The following is a 17,924-nucleotide window of genomic DNA, read 5'->3' on the forward strand; positions in this document are numbered from 1 at the left end:
AAGGTGTGCATATATCCTTCCAGGCTGTATTCTGTAAAATATACATATGGTATAACCTGACATTATGTGTAAACATACCCACTTTTTTTTGGTGGCTGGCCTGTTTTCTTTGTAAATAGGTGGAACAACAAAGTGAACAACCTCCACTGCTTCAGCAAACTATTCCTTTTGTTGAAACCCTCTTACAGAATAACATAAATAAATGGCATTATATTCTATTTTTTTCTATGCACATTCTAATAAAATATACATACAGGACACACAAGTTTAGAACAAATATAATTTACCCAAAACCATTACAGCTTTGAAATTAAAGATAGACTATTGCCATCTAGTGGCCAAAAATAATACGACAGGCTAACTTTCGTACTCGTGTTTCATTTATTACATGCCCTCAAAACATATTAAAAAAAAAGAATTTACGCTGATAAATCCTCTTTTCTTATGTTTTAATAATAGAAGTATAAGAATAAAACATAGAGCAAAGGATTGAAGTCGCAAAAAACAGCCCGTAGTGCGCACGCGCCATAGACCATCTCTCAGTGTTACTGCCACGCCCACGTGACAAGAATATTATGAGTGGGCGGGGTTAGAAAGTTTTGGTGCGGTGACGGAGGGGGCTGTGTGACAGGTTGGGTTCCTGGTGCGGTGACGGAGGGGGCTGTGTGCAGTGCCCGGTGCATAGTACAGCAGCAGGCTTGGCCGAGGAGGTGTTAAAGGATAAATAAGACATTCTGTAAAGTCCAGTGAAATGAATAAACCCGTCATGTCACGCTCAGTAGCTGGTTGACAGGAATAATGTAAGTATTTCTATTACACTGCTTTCATTATGGGGTGTGAATAGACAGTGATACACATTTGGGAATGTAACTCATAGGGGCTCTATTTATAAAGCAGGGAATATGACATTCACTCATACATTCCCTGATGGGAATCTTCCAGGTCCATGTGTTACAGTGGCAGTAAATTATGTGAGGTTTAATGGAATGTCTGATTCCACAAATTAGGATTTATGTTGAGTAATTGTAAAAATGAAGGTTTGGTTGGTTGCTATTGGCATCAGCCCAGGATTTGCACAGTCCAGGGGGATTTATGTGAGAGATAACATTACACCCAGGTCTATTGCATTGCATAGAAATCTCCAAGATGGAGTTATCCTGACCCAGGCACAACGATGGAAGATAATCAAATTCTACTTTAAAAGATTTAGGCTATGTACACACGTGCAATAATTGTCGTTGGAAAGGATCTTTCACAATCTTTTCCAACGACAAAAGACTGCACGATGCATGAACGAGTACTGTACATACAGCACCATTCTGCTCTATGGAGAGGGGAGAGCGACCGTCCGGCACCCCACTGTGCTCTCTCTTCTTCATTTGCGTTACAATCATTTTACATCCGTGGATCGGCCAGGACAGTCGTTCGTATGACAAGCGCTGTACACACAGCAGATTTTCGTCCGATGTCAGCCCTGAGCTGATTATCGGACAAGAACCATTGCACATGTGTACGTAGCTTTAGTGGGCACCTTCTAGGTGTGGGAGATTTGGTAAAATGGAGACGAGTGTAAGTAAGCCTTTTTAGTGGCAGGTTCTGTTTAAAACAAAATTAAACTTTTTTTCCAAAAACTGCAATCAGGCAAATTACAGGTGATGTCCCCTGTGCAATAAAAAAAACCTTACCTGTCTGTTTGCAGTTTTCTAAATACACTCACCTGTCCCTATTCCTTTGCAGAGGCCACCACCTTCCTTGTTTGGTTCTTTGGACATCTTGGGTTGGGGTGATGTAAGTTCATTCATTCCCGGCAGGCCGCAGGGGAAGCCAGGATGTGTCTGGTATTCCAGCTTCCTATACTGAGCTGCGCATGAACAGCTCAGTGATTTTACTTACTCTGATCCCTTTGGAGCTTCTCTGAATGACACGGTCCTGTAATCCTTCATCCTGCTGGATCCTTTCTTCTGCTGGCTCCATAAACCGATCTCGCACTGCACAGGTGTGAGGCACCTGCTGTAAATGGGGGGAAAAAAGAGTGCCAATCTCACTATGCATGCGTGAGATCAGCATTTTTTTTCAATGTGGGAAAGAGCCCCTTCTGCACATGCCCAATATGCCTGATCTCGGGCATGTGCAAAAGGAAGAGCCGAAAGCCTCCTGGGATGCATGATGTAGGTATCCCAGGAGGCTCGGTGCCGCCAGAAGAAGCGGAGGGGCTTCACACTTTTTTTTTTAAGTGTTTTAGCTTTTTTTATTTTTACCTTTTATGTAAAGTAAACATTTCGGTGATAGATCTGATTTTAATGTCAGCTGTATATGATTTCCAGATTAGATCCCGTATTTCTGTCAGGATTTTATATTTCCCTAGCAGAAACCTCATGGAAGTAATTCATATTCCAAATACAAGTAGTCTCCAGGTTACATACGGGATAGGGACTGTAGATTTGTTCTTAAGTTGAATTTGTATTTAAGTTGGAACAGGTACATTATTTTAATAAATACAATTAGCACAGATGTTTGTCTCAACATATTATTATGCAGCATGGTGTCAGTTACTGTATAAAATCCCCACTGTGAGCTAATCACAAACAAAGCAAAAAAAAAAAAAAACATTATGGAGCCTAGACATTCATTAACCCCCACTAGCGGTATTCACTCGGTAGTCACACTCGGTATCGCTTAAAACCTAAAGAAAAAACCTATTTACCTTGCTCTGTCAGTGTCCTGCTGGTCTCCGCAGGACCTCACATCCCCTTCCTCAGCCGCGAACTGCAGAGACGATCTCCAGGGTTTCCCGGTGACATTGGTGCAGGCGGGAGGATCGGTGGGAAATTTAAATCATTTTGTATTGGATTCAATACAAAATAGCTGTAATGAGTCCAATACAAAGAAATCTTTATATAATATTAATATATTTATATATATATTATACATGCCACTGTACAATTAAATTACATGTTTCCCTATTTTTTTTTTTTTTTTTTTTTAACAGAATATGTGTTTTTTTATTTAAAGTTTATTAATAAATGTATTAAATAATGGACATATTTCAGTGAGTTATGTTTTAGCCTGCAATGTAAAATAAATTTCAATGCAAAACAAATGTAATGCTTTTTGCATGGAAATACGGACAGAATTAGAACGCTAGGGAGGTTAACTTCAGGAGCAATCTGGGCTTTGATATGCAAAAAAAAAAAAAACAACTGCAGAGTTTATCTTGGTTATTAAAGAGTTACAAAAGATTTCTTCTGCAGGTCATGCAATGTCATTCCAATAGAACCGGTCCCCTGAAGCTGTTCCTCTTTGTTTTTTGTTCCCAGCTCTCTCATTGTCATGTGTAACTGTATGTGAGGACACAGGGGACACGCATGCATCACAGGAGGAGAGCGCCAGCAGCCAGGGGAGCAGGGAATGCGCTTACCTTAGCAGTGCTGCGGTGAGCTCACTGCAAAAGATATACTTTATGCCACTATCACTAAAGTTGCACACAAGACAAACCTGCAAACAAGAAAGCAGAGCTATGGAGTCAGAGTAGGAAGTAATTGTTGGGTGCCTGCAGACAGAGTCTACAAAAACATACCAACACCGACTCCAAAGCCTTGTAAGACAGCAAATATTTGTTACATATGATCAGTGATCCTCTTCAGTTGTTATCAGAAACTGACATTCCAGGAACATCGATTTCCTGGTCTGCCAAAGTTCTCACTGTCACTACGGAGCACAGAAAGGTCATGGAGTTCAGAGAGAAAATTCAGAGAGCAAAACTCTTTATTTTACAACTTTTATTAGAATAAAATAACATACAGCAAATGAAAGTCAGAGGACAGTCACATTTATTCACCTGTCTATTTGTAATTATTGAAAGTGTTGCAACCAAAGCATCAGCAGCATGATCAGCTACGACAGCCTAAGATTATCCCTCCTTCTGTTAGAGATTTTGCATTGCGGTAATATGCATTAGTGGGTGCAGGACCTTTCATTTTGCACACATTTCCAAAGCATAGTGTATCATGATATACCCCCACACACGGTAATGTATTGTCACATTTTTTCTCTGTGTTGGACAAAATGCTGCATGTCTGTTTTTTTTTTTTTTGTATATTTTGTTGCCCTCAAATGGGCCCTTAAACTTAACACTACGCAAGTTCTTAAAAGTTTTTTGTTTTTTTTAATGCTATGATCTGTTTCTGTATTCTAAGTATTTAGGCTGGGCTTACATGACCTTTTATTAGGGATGTAAACTGTTAAGTTTAGTTTACAACACTCAAGTCATGTGAGGACATGGTAACTTGCACTTCTGATTGTTACATGAAGCAGTTTTTCCAAGAATTTCTCTGCAGAACCAATAGTTAGTTCACTTTTTTATTTAGAATACATGTGCATGACGCCTTACACCTTACATCTGCCTTATATGTAGACATCACATAAAAAGGAAAGGCTATTACGTTTATTGTAAGCATAGTGCTGATGATTCTTAAGATCAGATGAGATGGTATCAGAATAGTTGAATCATGTAAATCTGTATGCAGGACACTTTGACAAATCCTGGGAGAGATCTGTGCTTTTATCTGACATTTTGTATTTCATAGTTACTGTGCAGGAAATTCCTGCTTTGACAACAACATTGTGATGATGAAAAGCCAATCCAGGGATTTTATAGTCTCCGTTCCATCAAAAAAGGAAAACCCTTCATCAAAATATCCATTACCAGGGCGGATCGTACCAGGCCTTTCACTTTTGTTAGTGGAGCACTGGTCCCTGCATTGTTTACAAAGAGAATTTCCAAATCTTTGAACTTTGGACTTTATCATAGTTTGGTTGTTTTTGGACTAGAATGCAGTTGTTTTTGTACTTTTGCTTTTTTTCTTCAATTGAACGACACAAATGGTGTAATAATGTATTTTGGCATCTAAACTTTTCAGACAGCAGTAATGTTCTGTTAAACTGGTCAGATGATCGTGTGGTGAATTTCACTTCCACAGGATGAGGCAATAATAGTTAGAGGCATGCCCAATATAGGGAAATGTCACTGGATGGTAAAACCTTATCTGGTGAGTTTACACCTTAAATCATTTGCTGCCAAGATACTGGTGCTTAGCATGTGAGAGTTTGTGTTTTAACATTGATTGCTTTTAATGTTAGAACTGGCACTTTGCATACATTAGGCCTAGCATTTGCTTTATAGCAGGCAGGATAAGAGTTTTATATCCTCTATTCCTGTTTATCCAGCTGTCCTTTTTGGGTGACAAACAAACCAATAAAATTTTTTACTGAGAATTTGAAAATTGTGCTGTGCTATGCCTATTCCTACTGCTGCCGTGTGATAATGTTCAAACCTAACAACCGGCTACTAAGGCATATAGAGCTGTATTGTAGGATGTAGACAAGAAAGTGAATGTGTTCAGCGATATCAGGTTTTGTACCAGATTCCCGTGGTGGATCAGATGAATTTGGGGTGCTAGGTAGGGAAGTTCAAGATTTGTATATCTGCTTTATAATGGACCTGTTAATTTGCCTTCTGCAGGCATTCCTCTACCATAGGGCCTGATTTATTAAAGACTGGAGAGGATACACTTTTATCAGTGAACCTGGGTAATCCAAGGAATCTGCAATGGATCTGGTCCAGGTTTGAAAACTTTTACTAACAAATAGCAAATGACATTCAAGGTTTGCTGGATCATCCAGGTTCACAGGTGAAATTGTATCCTCTCCATTCTTGGGGAGCTTTAATAAATCAGGCCCAAAGACCTAACCAGCTATATCTGATATAAAAAGTCTGTGGGACTCCCCAGACAACGTACCTCTTCTCAGAAAGAAATTTATCTCTACAGACAGGGAGACGTACCTTGCATGTTCTGGAAAGAAAAAAAATCAATTGGCAAATAATCTTATATTTGTTATTCCCGGGCTAAAGTTATTCACAGCTTGGTGAGGGCATGTGGTGTTTTCACCTAGGGTACTAAAGGATCTATTCCTGGCACTTAATATACCATTGGATAGGCAACTATCTAGTTGTCTTGACCTACACCTGCAGGGATAGTTTTCTGAAATGTGGTTGAATTTGAAATGGCTTAGTAACTGCTCTTGAAAATCCGGATGTAATGTGATGTATGTATAAAAGGGATGTTTTCATTTATGTAACTGAAAATTTGAAGCAAATCTTAATGGTGAACAACAAGTGCCAGCCCTCTGAACTTGCCCCCTCTCTCTTTTTTATTTAAAAAAAAAGTCCACAGTTTAGGTTTATGGCAGTGTACATTCTTCTTTAATACTTTGAGCTATTTTGTGTTTCTATTTTTATTTCTTTGTTGTTTTCTTTTATGTAAGACAAACCTTTAAAAAATTGAGAACTTTACCAAAACAATTGTTGGAAATTAAATCTACAAAATGCACAGTTGAAATACATAAGGGCTGAGCATTTTATCTGCAAGAGGATTTGCAATTCTGTTCATCTGGACAGAAGTACTATTTTCCGATTCAAGCCTACTCAATACACAGTGGGTCTGATTTAATAAAGCTCCCAAGACTGAAGAAGGTAGACTGTTATAGGAGACCTGGGTGATCCCTCAAACCTTGAATGGATTTGATCAATGATTTGAAACCTTTGCTAAATAAAAGGAAACAATTTTAAGAAATCAGTTCCAGGTTTGCTGGGTCACCCAGGTCCAAGTCTACCCATAATAGTCCATCTTCTTCAGTCTCATAGAGCTTTGTTAAAGCAGTGCAACGTATCAGTATTATACCAACACTGATTTACTGTGTAATCAACACAGGAAGGAACGTATACAACTGAGGTCAGGGAAATTTGGCCTTTTTAACAGCATGAAAAAGACAGACAGAACATTGTTTTCTGGCTAACAATGTTATAGGTATTTACCTTGCTTTGTGTGCCTTTATTCGGAACTTGTACATTTAAAAATTGGACGGAAAGAAGCTTTTGAAGTTAAAGTTTTGGTTGTTTTAGTTTTTTTTAGTTCAATTAGTAATGCTCATCATATAATTATTTTAGCATGGTCTTTGTTGACCTTTTCAATTAGTTACTTATGGCGTGCTTGTGTATCTGGAATGCTAAGCATTTAGAAATTACTCCTTTTTATTCACTATAGTTGTATATTCTCAAAAGCTCTCTTATGTAACAGGTTTTTCTTCATGATAGTTTTGACAGCACTATTTCAACATTTGCAGCTTTCACAGAAAAATGCAATTATCAAAAGCATAGTGTAAAAAGCAATGGGATCTACTGATCTCATTTTCACAGATCCTACTGTAAGCTGAAATCTGCTTGCTATAGCTTACTGCACTTTGTACATTAAATTGCTTGTTATGCTGTCTATTAAATTTGTTTTTGTTTTTTTTTTTTGTGTGTGTGCTGGATTTAGTTTTCCTGTTCTAGTGACCACAGCCATGTACTATGGCCAATCAAAAAAACTAGTAAGATGTAAAATACTTTTCAGTGTGGCTGCTTTTTAGTGACTTATATTCTTTGAGAAACATTACTTATAAATACACACTTGAGTTTGTTTTATGGAATGTGTGGAATTTTTGTTTTGATATCATTTTTCTGTGTTTGCCAAAAATGCAAGAATGTTCTGCCAATTAAATACTTAAATGTGACCTTTTGTGTTATATTCCAATTATACCAATTTTAGTGTAAACAGTGTCCTTTTTTATATGATTTATCTATGAGGCTTTAATGCTGCCTATTTGTAGCTTTTCCATTTCTAATTGACTCCGGTAATCTGCACAGGAGGTACGGTAAAATCTGAGCACGCCGACTACAAGGTCAGCACTCTGTCCCTTGCAGCGCATCTCAATCCCTAATATTGTATACCCTATAAAATAAGAAGGGGAGAGAAACTTTGGCATATTTGCCTTGGGTGCTAAAGTACTTTGTTTCATCCTCCTCAATGACTTGTAGGTCAGTATGATTACTTCTCTCCAGTGGCAGGGGGGTGACCCAGAGATTGACTTAACAATCTAGTAGAGGTGTGTATCAGATGACTGGCTAGATAAAATTACAAATATTTTAGCAGCTGATAATTTGTAATCCTATATGTACAGTGAGGGAAAGAAGTACTGTAATTGATCCCCTGCTGATTTTGTACGTTTGCCCTCTGACAAAGAAATGACCAGTCTATAATTGTAATGGTAGGTTTATTGTAGCTGTGAGAGATAGAATAACAACAAAAGAACCCTCAAAAACCCAACCCAGTGCTAAAAAGTCAGAGCTTGGTGTGCATTGTAAGGAGTGGAATAAGTATTTGATCTCCTATCAACCAGCAAGGTTTCAGGCTCCCAGATGTCTTCACTGTATGCAGGTAACGAGCTGAGATTAGGAGCACCCTCTCTGTAAGGGAGTGCTCCTAATCCAAGCTTGTTACAGGACCTGTATAAAAGACACCTGTCCACAGAAGCAATCAATATTTCAAACTAGCCACCATGGCCAAGACCAAAGAGCTGTCTAAGGATGTCAGGAACAAGAATGTAGACCTACACAAGGCTGGACTGGGCTACAGGACCATCGCCAAGCAGCTTGGTGAGAAGGTGACAACAGTTGGCGCGATAATTTGCAAATGGAAGAAACACAAAATAACTTTCAATCTCCCTTGGTCTGAGCTCCATGCAAGTTCTCCCCTCGTAGGGTTGATTTGATCATGAGAACGGGCATGAAGCTGCCCAGAACTACACGGGGGGAACTTGTCAATGATCTCAGGGCAGTTGGGACCATAGTCTCCAAGAAAACAATTGGTAACTGCGCCGCAAAGGTCTGAAATCTTGCAGAGCCTGCAAGGTTGCCCTGCTCAAGATAGCAAATGTACAGGCCCGTCTGCAGTTTGCCAATGAACATCTGAATGATCCAGAGGAGAACTGGGTGAAAGTGTTCTGGTCAGATGGGACCAAAATTGAGCTCTTTGGTATCAACTCGCCGTGTTTGGAGGAGTAGGAATGCTGCCTATAACCCCAAGAACACCACCCCCACTGTCAAACATGGAGGTGGACACATTATGCTTTGGGGGTCTTTTTCTACTAAGGGTATAGTACACCTTCACCGCATCGAAGGGACAATAGACAGGGCCCAATAGACAGGGCCATGAAGTGGCTCAAGAAGAAGCACACGAAGGTCCTAGAGTGGCCTAGGGGATCAAATACTTATTTCACTCATTACAATGCACATCAAGCTCTGACTTTTGAGCACTGGGTTTTTTGAGGGTTCTTTTGTTGTTTTTCTGTCTCTCGCACCTACAATAAACCTACCATTACAACTATAGACTGGTCATTTCTTTGTCAGAGGGCAAACGTACAAAATCAGCAGGGGATCAAATACTTCTTTCCCTCACTGTATTTAATTTTGTATGTATTTCCACTTTGATAATTGCATTTTTTAAAAGGGATCTTCTGGTATTTTAATTGCTTAGTAAGCATGATGGTACTGAAACATTTTCCCAGTCCTTCTTCTGTCCAGTAGTACGATATGGTAGAAGTAATGAGTGAACATTACCTTGTTCTATAAATTAACTACTGGTAATGTACTTTGTTTTAGGCACAAATATTTTACATTTACACCAGGAAAGTTCTGTTCATCTCTGCCAAATATACTCCAACCAAGCAATATAGCCTGCTGGGAAACACCTCCACCTGTGTAAAATATAATTTAATAGTGGTCAGTATGTTCAGGATACTAAACAGGCTACAACACCTCAATGCAAACACTACTTTTAAAGCACACCTGTGTCCAAACTATGAATGCTAAGGTGTTTACAAATTAATAACAAGCAGTAAATGAACTTGTAAACAATCCTTCACTGACATATGTAGCTCTGTGTACTAAGGAATAATTAAACCTCAAATATCATAAGAGTGACTCTAGGTGTGTTGGTGTATTTTCTGTGTCTTACCTTTGGACAATCTCCCCATCTCATCTCCAGCTTCATGTTTTTAAGTATCTAAAAGTCCAGATGCTGCATTAAGTGGCTGTGTCCATTGACCTGGCAAAGTCTCTGCCTCCTTGCAGTCCGCTGTTTCATGGATTTAACCCTTAAAAAAACCTAACAGTATCTCTAATATTTAATGAATACATAATTAAATGATTTTACCCCCCTACTTTAAGGTTTATTATATATCTATAAATAATTTTATTTAGGACTGTAATTTTCCTCACTACCCAGACATTTTTGGGGTGTCTTTGTTTTTTTTTCTTACTAGTTTGGTCAACATAAGAACCACCTAGTTTTTTAAATGCAAAGAGCAAAAAGGTGAATCCTTCACTTTCACTTGTATGTTTTTACCAGTAATGTGTATCTTCTCTTACTTGTTCTATGATTTTTCTGCCCCTTGTTACTTTTTAATCTGATTTGTGAAAAACGATCATTAACTGTAAGTAGTTCCAGGCCAACTTGTTTGTTTAACGGTATCCCATTGGTACCTGGTATCCAAAGTTAGCACGTAGTAAATCTATTTCATGTTTCCCTAGCTACACTGAGCCCTCCTTGTGATTGGACAAGAGTAATGCCCTTGACTCAGCAAAAAGTATTTAATGCTTAACAGATAATAAATAACCTGAACTTTTATAACTACAATACACAGAATAGAATAGATAAAACATAAAACAGAGAAATGTGTCTTAATAATCGGTTTCAGCAAGCATATACCTAAATAAAATATGTAATTGAATTGGGTAAACATTTTACTATTTTGTTATATCTGATATATTTAGCAGCTTTATCACCAAGTAAAAAATAATCATCTGAATTTAATAAAATTAACAGTAGAGCTCATTTAATAAAACTAAAGGGCCAGTCCACCCAAAAATCCTAATTAGCTGTTGCTGCATAGTCTTGAGTTAGTCCATGGCTTCCTATTTGTCAAAGATAATAACAGTGAAATCTTCACATGTCCAGGAAAACTTTAGATCTTCATCCAGACCAGATAAAGGTGATAGGCTTGAACAAATGACGCATACATTTACATTGTGTATTTATTCTTATATAAATGCTCCATGCAACACAAGATCTTTTTTGAAGACTATGACCGACAATACCCTGGCAAGCTGCCATTTTATCCTTCCGTAGGAAGCTCAGCAAGAAAATTTACCAAGGTAAAGCATTTGGGAAATTTCCATTTGACTAGTAGGGAGCTCCTTATTTAAAACTACAAGAAAGAACTTCTAGCATTTACATTTCCTTCACAAAGATTAGGTCAAACTTTGCTTCAAATGCCTATTTTTGGAATTGCACTGTTTCCCAATTACTTTTCCCAGCAGTTCTTTTAGCTAAGCATGTGTGTGTGCATGTGTGTTGTCTCTTTGTTAGAGATTAAAGGAAACTGTAAAAAACTGCCGTAGTTTTCCTTGTGACTGTCCACTACCAGTGGGCACCAGTTTTAGTGGACAGAACTGCAAGAATACACCAACAGCACAGAATGTGTTTCCAAACTCTGAATCTCTACACAGGCATTTAAGGAGAATGAGTTATAGTGAAGGCTGAAAATGGTTTAAAAGTGCTATGACACAATCTTATCTACCAAATATAGAGAAATGGTTGGTGCAGTTTTTGTGTTTTATCGTTGGCTTTTCTAGTAACAAATACAGCAGTGTACTAGTTAACCACATGAGTCCCTACTACATTAAGATTGTAAGTCGTAGGTTTTACATATTTCAAGGACCTAAACTAGGGTAAGAAAATTTAGGTCAACTATTCACTTTTTTCAATAAGAACTTTAAATTTATTTTTCATTTCATTTTTAGATTTCACCAAAGGATAGCACTAAAACTAGCGTTAATTTTACTTTTATAATAAAATGCAGACAGGTTTCCTAAAATAGGAGCAATAAGTATTGCCAATTTTCACAGATTAAGTAACGTACCTGTTGATGTTTTAAATGTTTTCTAGTTTTGTACTCAGTCACCCACTAGAAATACATTTTCTTCTTCCACTTTACAGTTGTACTTTCACCTTCCATTTTTTTCAGAGACATTTCCGTTTGCATTTGTCCAGAACTCTATACCTAAGTAGTTGCATTTACTGGTCTATGCAGGGAAAGCTATTATTTTGCATGGAAAAGGCCAGAAGTTTAAAATGATTCACCCTGATGGACTATACACTTCCTAAATATAAGCAAACATGTAACAGGAAAATATCTTGGTACATTTTTTTTACAGTATGAAACCTGTGAATAGAATTGTCCACAACTAGTGAAGAAAAAAATTGTCAGGACATGTTATGATTTAACATACATTCTTAGTAGTAGTTGTTTTACTTGCTTAACTTAAACCCACAACATGATGAGGGTAGGGGAAGAGGAAAAGAAAGAAGGAGGCTGTATGACATGGTTGTTAAGCTTTTGTTTAGTATTTTATTTTTTGTGTTTGTCATGTTTAATTATTCAGATATATAACTAACACACACACTGTGTGTATTACAGCATTTGTCTAAATCTACAATGTCCCTCTTTGAACCCAGAAATTGAATCTACTATTCCCACTGTCTCAGCATGTACTTGTGGTATATACATGCAAAATTCTCAGTACACAGATAGTCACTGGCTATAAGAAAGTATTTACAAGGAGATGGATATATTTAATACATTTGTTACTGCTTTTAGATCTTTATATTTAGGTCTTGGTGTTTTTTTTATGTTTGTTTTTATTTTATATTTTTGCATTGTTGCAACTTTCCCGCTTACTATATTTCATTTTTACAGACACTGGAATTTCTCAAGAGGCCTTCCATGACTCCAGTTTTGTCATCATGTGGTTATTGTAATATCAAATTATGGAAACAAAGAAACCCCAACCTGTGTCTTATATTCAGTTACTTATTAAAAGCAGGGAAACATTGGTTAAGTCTTTAAGAAACACTGACTGCTTGCTTGAGAATTTGAAAGACAATGGATACTTTTTACAAGAAGATAATGACTTTGTTCAGCAGTGTGGAACACGGGCAGATAAGGTAATTTGTGAAATCTATTGTAACATTTACATATAATGTACATTTGGTAGTCCTAACTACAGATCCTTGGAATTAATGAATCAATGTAAATAAAGTTAGTTTGGAGGATGGTTCAGAATTCAGAAGATAGGAGTCTAAAGCTGCATACACACGTGCAATTATTGTCGTTGGAAAGGATCTTTCACGATGCAAGGATTGAACGATGCATAAACGAGTGCTGTACATACACCACCGTTCTGTTTTATGGAGAGGGAAGGTGGAGAACGATGGAGCGGTACCCTGCGGGCTTTCCCTCTTCCCTTGCATTAGGATCCTCCTTCTGTCAGTAGTTCTGCCAGGATGGTCGTTCAGACGATGGATGCTGTACACACGCCAGATTCTCGTCCGATATAGTCCCTGAGCCAATTATCAGACGAGAACCATTGGACGTGTGTATGTAACTTAAGTTGCTTCATATTTTACAAATGAAGTTTAAATTGAAAGCCCAGAAAGTTATATTTGAGGACCATGTGATATTCTAAAGTTGTCACATATTTTGCATGATATTTTGATACCCTTTACATAAAAAATTAGGTTCTGGTAAGTTTGTCCACCAATATTAAGAAGAGTGTTAAGGCAGGTCAGTATTGAAATATTCAATATTATGGACTAAGAACTAAGTCTGGTTTGGGACTTTTAGCCTTCAGAAACATGTCAAGTAATATTCCAAACTTTCTCACTGTTGCAGGTTCGTCAGATTCTTGATCTTGTGGATAAAAAGGGAGAGGAGGCAGCTGAGTACTTCATATACATCATTCATAAGGTCCCAGAGGCTTACTTTGATCTAACCACTTGGTTAAAAGAGATTGATTTTCAAGCTTCAGAGCAAGTCAAGTGTTTACATGTCAAGAACAATGACCCTGGTATGAAAGTTTACTTTCTTTGTACAAGAAAAGCCAGAGCTTTATGCAAGAACTATACATATATATATATATATATATATATATATATATATATATATCTTACTCATTAAACATTTTTATTTGTATCTTTATTTAAAGTGGAACTAAAGGAAATGCAAAGTAAAAAAAAAAAAAATTACCTTTAATTTTAATCCCGCAGATCCCTCGAGGGTGCTGGACCTTCCCTCGATACGGTCTTGCACTGTCCTGGAATTCTTCTTTATCCCGGGTGCAGAGGAAGTGCTGGGTGCCACCATCTCCAGTCTTCTTTTCCACTCTTCTTGCTACGTTGACTGATCTTGCACTGCACATATGCCAGATCGGGTGACATAGCCTACTGAAAGGGCAAAAAAAAAGGGGAAACAATCTCACTGTGTATGCGGGAGATCGGCATCTTTTTCCTCTTAGTAGAAAAAAATGAAAAGGAGCATCCAAGAGCCTCCCGAGATGGGTGGCGTAGGTATCCCAGGAGGCTCTGCGCTCCCATTTAGTCTTGATTGCTGCAGTCCGCATTAAATATACTTACTTCGTTTAAAGTGTCTGATACTTCATCTTGAGACAGAGATCCCGTGTCATCAATAGGCTGACATATATAAAGTCCTGCAGCTGTCAGACCTTACATACTGTTTCCTAGCTTATTATATAGCAGACTGTTTAAAACATCTGTAAAGCATTGCAAAAGACTGATTAAACTACCAGTTTGTAGTTTTTTTCTGATTTTACATTTGTTAAAACAAAAAAAACATTACGTCTTGTTTGTTCCGTTCCATGTTTAAAATTATGTTTTCTGTATAGAGATCTGTTGTGTAATGAAGATAGACCTTTCTAAGAACTTTAACTTGGTGAAGTTGCTTCTGTAACCACCTTAGGTTGGTTCTCATGAGTGAGAACTCATGTCTTTTCTTGGTGGTCTTCCTGTTTCCTGGCTTCCTGCTTTGGGTTGAGGAACTTATATTACTACATTTTTCAACTGAATAAAAGTTTTCAGTTTAGTTCAAATTTTTAAATGGCCAGCTGCTTTAAAATCTGCTTTAATTTCAGCTGCCTTAAAAAATTGAACTCACTGGGCCTGATTTATTAAAGCTGTAGTGGATACTGGAGAAATAATCAGTTACCCTGGGTGATCCAGCAAACCAGGAATGGGACTGGTCCAGGAATAGAAACGTTTGCTAACAAATAGCAAATTACTTTAAAAAAATCCATTACAGGTTTGCTGAATCACCAGGGTTCACTGAAGAAAGTGTATCCTCTCTAGTCTTGGGGATTTTTAATAAATCAGGCCCAATGCCTCCTACATAAAAGCTGTCTGACCTGTCTGCTGTTTCTGTGACGTGTCTACTACCTCCCTGCTTACCAGTATGTATCCAGTCTTTTTTGGGATTCAACAACTGTTGTCAGGTGCCCCCACTGTGGACTGTGGTTCCATCCTCCAATTTTGCTGCTAAATCTTGTGGTAACATGGATTTCAGAGGATGGAACCAACAGCACTTTATAGAACACACTCGAATCCAATGTGTGTTGAATGCCAAAGAGTCTTACAGAGACTCTGACTCTGAACTGGATTGAAAGAACTCTTCATTTACAAGGGACTTTTTTAATGACTAACTCAATAGCTTGAAAAGGCACAGTCATCCTAAAATGTTACAGCATAGGAAAATTATAAATGCTTGCTTGTAGTGATTTTTCATTTTTTTTTTAAAAATGTATTAACTTTTAGTGTGCCTTTTAATTTGTGACAAAATTGAATTACTCCAGGAGGAATGTATTCTCTACTACAACCCTCCTTGTAGAGCAAAACCCTGTCCTCTTCTAGGAGAATTACTTTCAGTCCTGACCCAACATTCATGACCCTCTTTGCTCCTTACTATAAAACTTTGTATGTAGTTGCCCAGGAAAAAGCAAAGAAGAAAACTATAGAGTATGACTTGAAAACATTTTTTGCTGTTGAAATAATGTCCAAAATTGCAGTAATGGCTTTTGGGTGTAAACAAGGGAGGCTTTTCGAATAAATAACAAGCATAAAGTATATTAAATGTGCATTTAAGGCTATGTGGAAATTAATGGTCTGGTGACAGCGTCTTTTTTTCCAATTATATCACTGGAAACAATTCTAATAAAGCACTTGCTTTAATCATCACTTTTGGTTATATTTTCAGTATCGCTGTATAGCAGAAAACTGAAACGTGAATTATGCTGTGATTCGAAGTTTATAAAGTCCTACACTCAGAAAGAGGAAATGATGCTGCAGGAGACGTATGTGGATGGAGTAATGGAACTAATCAGCAACAAGAATGAAACTATGGGCCGCGCTGGAGGCTTAAATTCATTGTTTGATGACACTGGGGTGATTAATGAGCTTGGTGAAACTATTTTCATCTTTGGTGATGCTGGCATGGGAAAAAGTCTTTTGATCCAGAAAATGCAGGACATGTGGGCCAGAGAACAATCTTTTTGCAATATTAAATTTTTTTTTAGGTTTCGATGTCGAACATTTATTTTTTTCACATCAAGCACTGAGCTGTGTTTGAAGGACTTGATATTTAGATATTGTTGCAAGCCAGACTATGATCCAGAAGAAGTGTTTCAGTACATTTGTAAGTTTCCAGAGACTGTATTGTTCACCTTTGATGGCTATGATGAGATACATTCAAGTTTTGATATCAACAGTGTCCCTGAGGTTTCATCACCCATTGATGCTACTCAGCCTGCTGCATTACTCCTGCACTTAATAAGTGGCAAGCTGTTAAAAGGATCAAAGAAAGTCTTGACAGCAAGGACAGGATGTCAGGTATCTGCAAACTTTATCCGTAAGAAAATCATGTTGCGGGGTTTCTCTACAGATAACCTGGTTGAGTACACTGGCTTATTTTTCAAGGAAACCAATGTTCGTCAGTGTGTGTTAAACCATTTGCAGGCCAACCACAATTTTAGCAGTTTATGTTCAATTCCTTTATTTTGCTGGATAATTTTTAAGTCTTATCAACACTTTCATTCCATGAACGAGGATCATGAGTTTTCGAGCAGTTCTGTGACGCTTACGGATATCTTTTTACTTATAATTGAAGTTTACCTGAATGTTTCTACTAAAGAAAAAACAAGAAGCCAAACTGAAACTTTGAAAAGTGGTAAAGACACTTTGTTGTCTATTGGACGGCTTGCCTACAATGGAATGGAAAAGTCGATTTTTGTTTTTGATCAAGATGATATTACATCTCATCGCATTCTGGAGAAGGATCTTCAGTTGGGCTTCTTCAGACCTGTGGAACACTATAGTGGATGTGGTGATCAGGCTTCATTTGAATTTTTTCATATGACACTGCAGTCTTTTTTTACAGCATTATTTTTAGTTATTGATGTCCAATGTAGCATAGCAGATCTTCTAAAATATTTCTATCATTGCAGACACTTACAGATTGAGGAAGAAAGATCTTCTCTGCTGGCCTGTTTTTGTGGAATTAAAAAAAATCGCACTGATCCATTTATAAATAAGAACCATTTCCAGTTTATTAATCTTTTTTTGTGTGGGTTGCTTTCAAAACCAAAACAGCACCTGCTAGAGAGCTTAGTACCAGTGTCAGCTTTAAAATTGAAGAGAAAAGCTCTTAAACAACACCTTTTCAGAAGTGTCAAATCTCACCTGAAAATTCTGCCCAGAGCACCTTATCTGGAGTTCAATCGGGTTCATGCACTTCCGCAATTTATCTGGATGGTCCGATGTATAAGTGAGACACAGAATGAGAAGGTTGGGAAGCTAGCAGCCAAAGGAATATGTGCAGATTACATTAGGCTTAGTTTTTGTGATGCATCTTCTTCAGATTGTGGAGCAATCTCCTTTGTGTTGAACCATTACAAGAAACAGATTGCTTTGGAGTTGGATAATAACAACATAAATGATTATGGAGTCAAAGAGCTTGTACCATGCTTCAGTAAACTTCTTGTTTTAAGGTGAGAAATTTATATTTAAATAAAAAAATGAGTTGACGATAAACTAAATTATATAACAGCAGTGATAGTTGGCAAGCTTCTTTTTTTCCAGGTG

General features: G+C 37.5%; 1 protein-coding gene across 3 annotated transcripts in view; it reads left to right on the plus strand.

The window, feature by feature from the left end:
• The first annotated feature begins 618 nt into the window (after positions 1-618).
• The window catches only part of NOD1 (nucleotide binding oligomerization domain containing 1), a 35,240-nt gene continuing 17,934 nt past the window's right edge, over positions 619-17,924 (plus strand). For 2 of the 3 annotated variants that reach the window (XM_072412336.1, XM_072412339.1), the window contains exons 1-4: positions 619-800; positions 12,697-12,944; positions 13,672-13,846; positions 16,042-17,830. In XM_072412336.1, coding sequence (XP_072268437.1) covers positions 12,768-12,944; positions 13,672-13,846; positions 16,042-17,830 — 2,141 coding nt within the window. In that variant the 5' untranslated portion in view covers positions 619-800; positions 12,697-12,767. Of the gene's footprint in view, positions 801-3,317; positions 3,434-12,696; positions 12,945-13,671; positions 13,847-16,041; positions 17,831-17,924 lie in introns of all 3 variants that reach the window. The other variant, XM_072412338.1, reaches the window with a different exon arrangement.

The sequence above is a fragment of the Pyxicephalus adspersus genome, chromosome 5 (genome assembly GCF_032062135.1).
Source record: "Pyxicephalus adspersus chromosome 5, UCB_Pads_2.0, whole genome shotgun sequence".
Taxonomy (NCBI): Eukaryota; Metazoa; Chordata; class Amphibia; order Anura; family Pyxicephalidae; genus Pyxicephalus; species Pyxicephalus adspersus.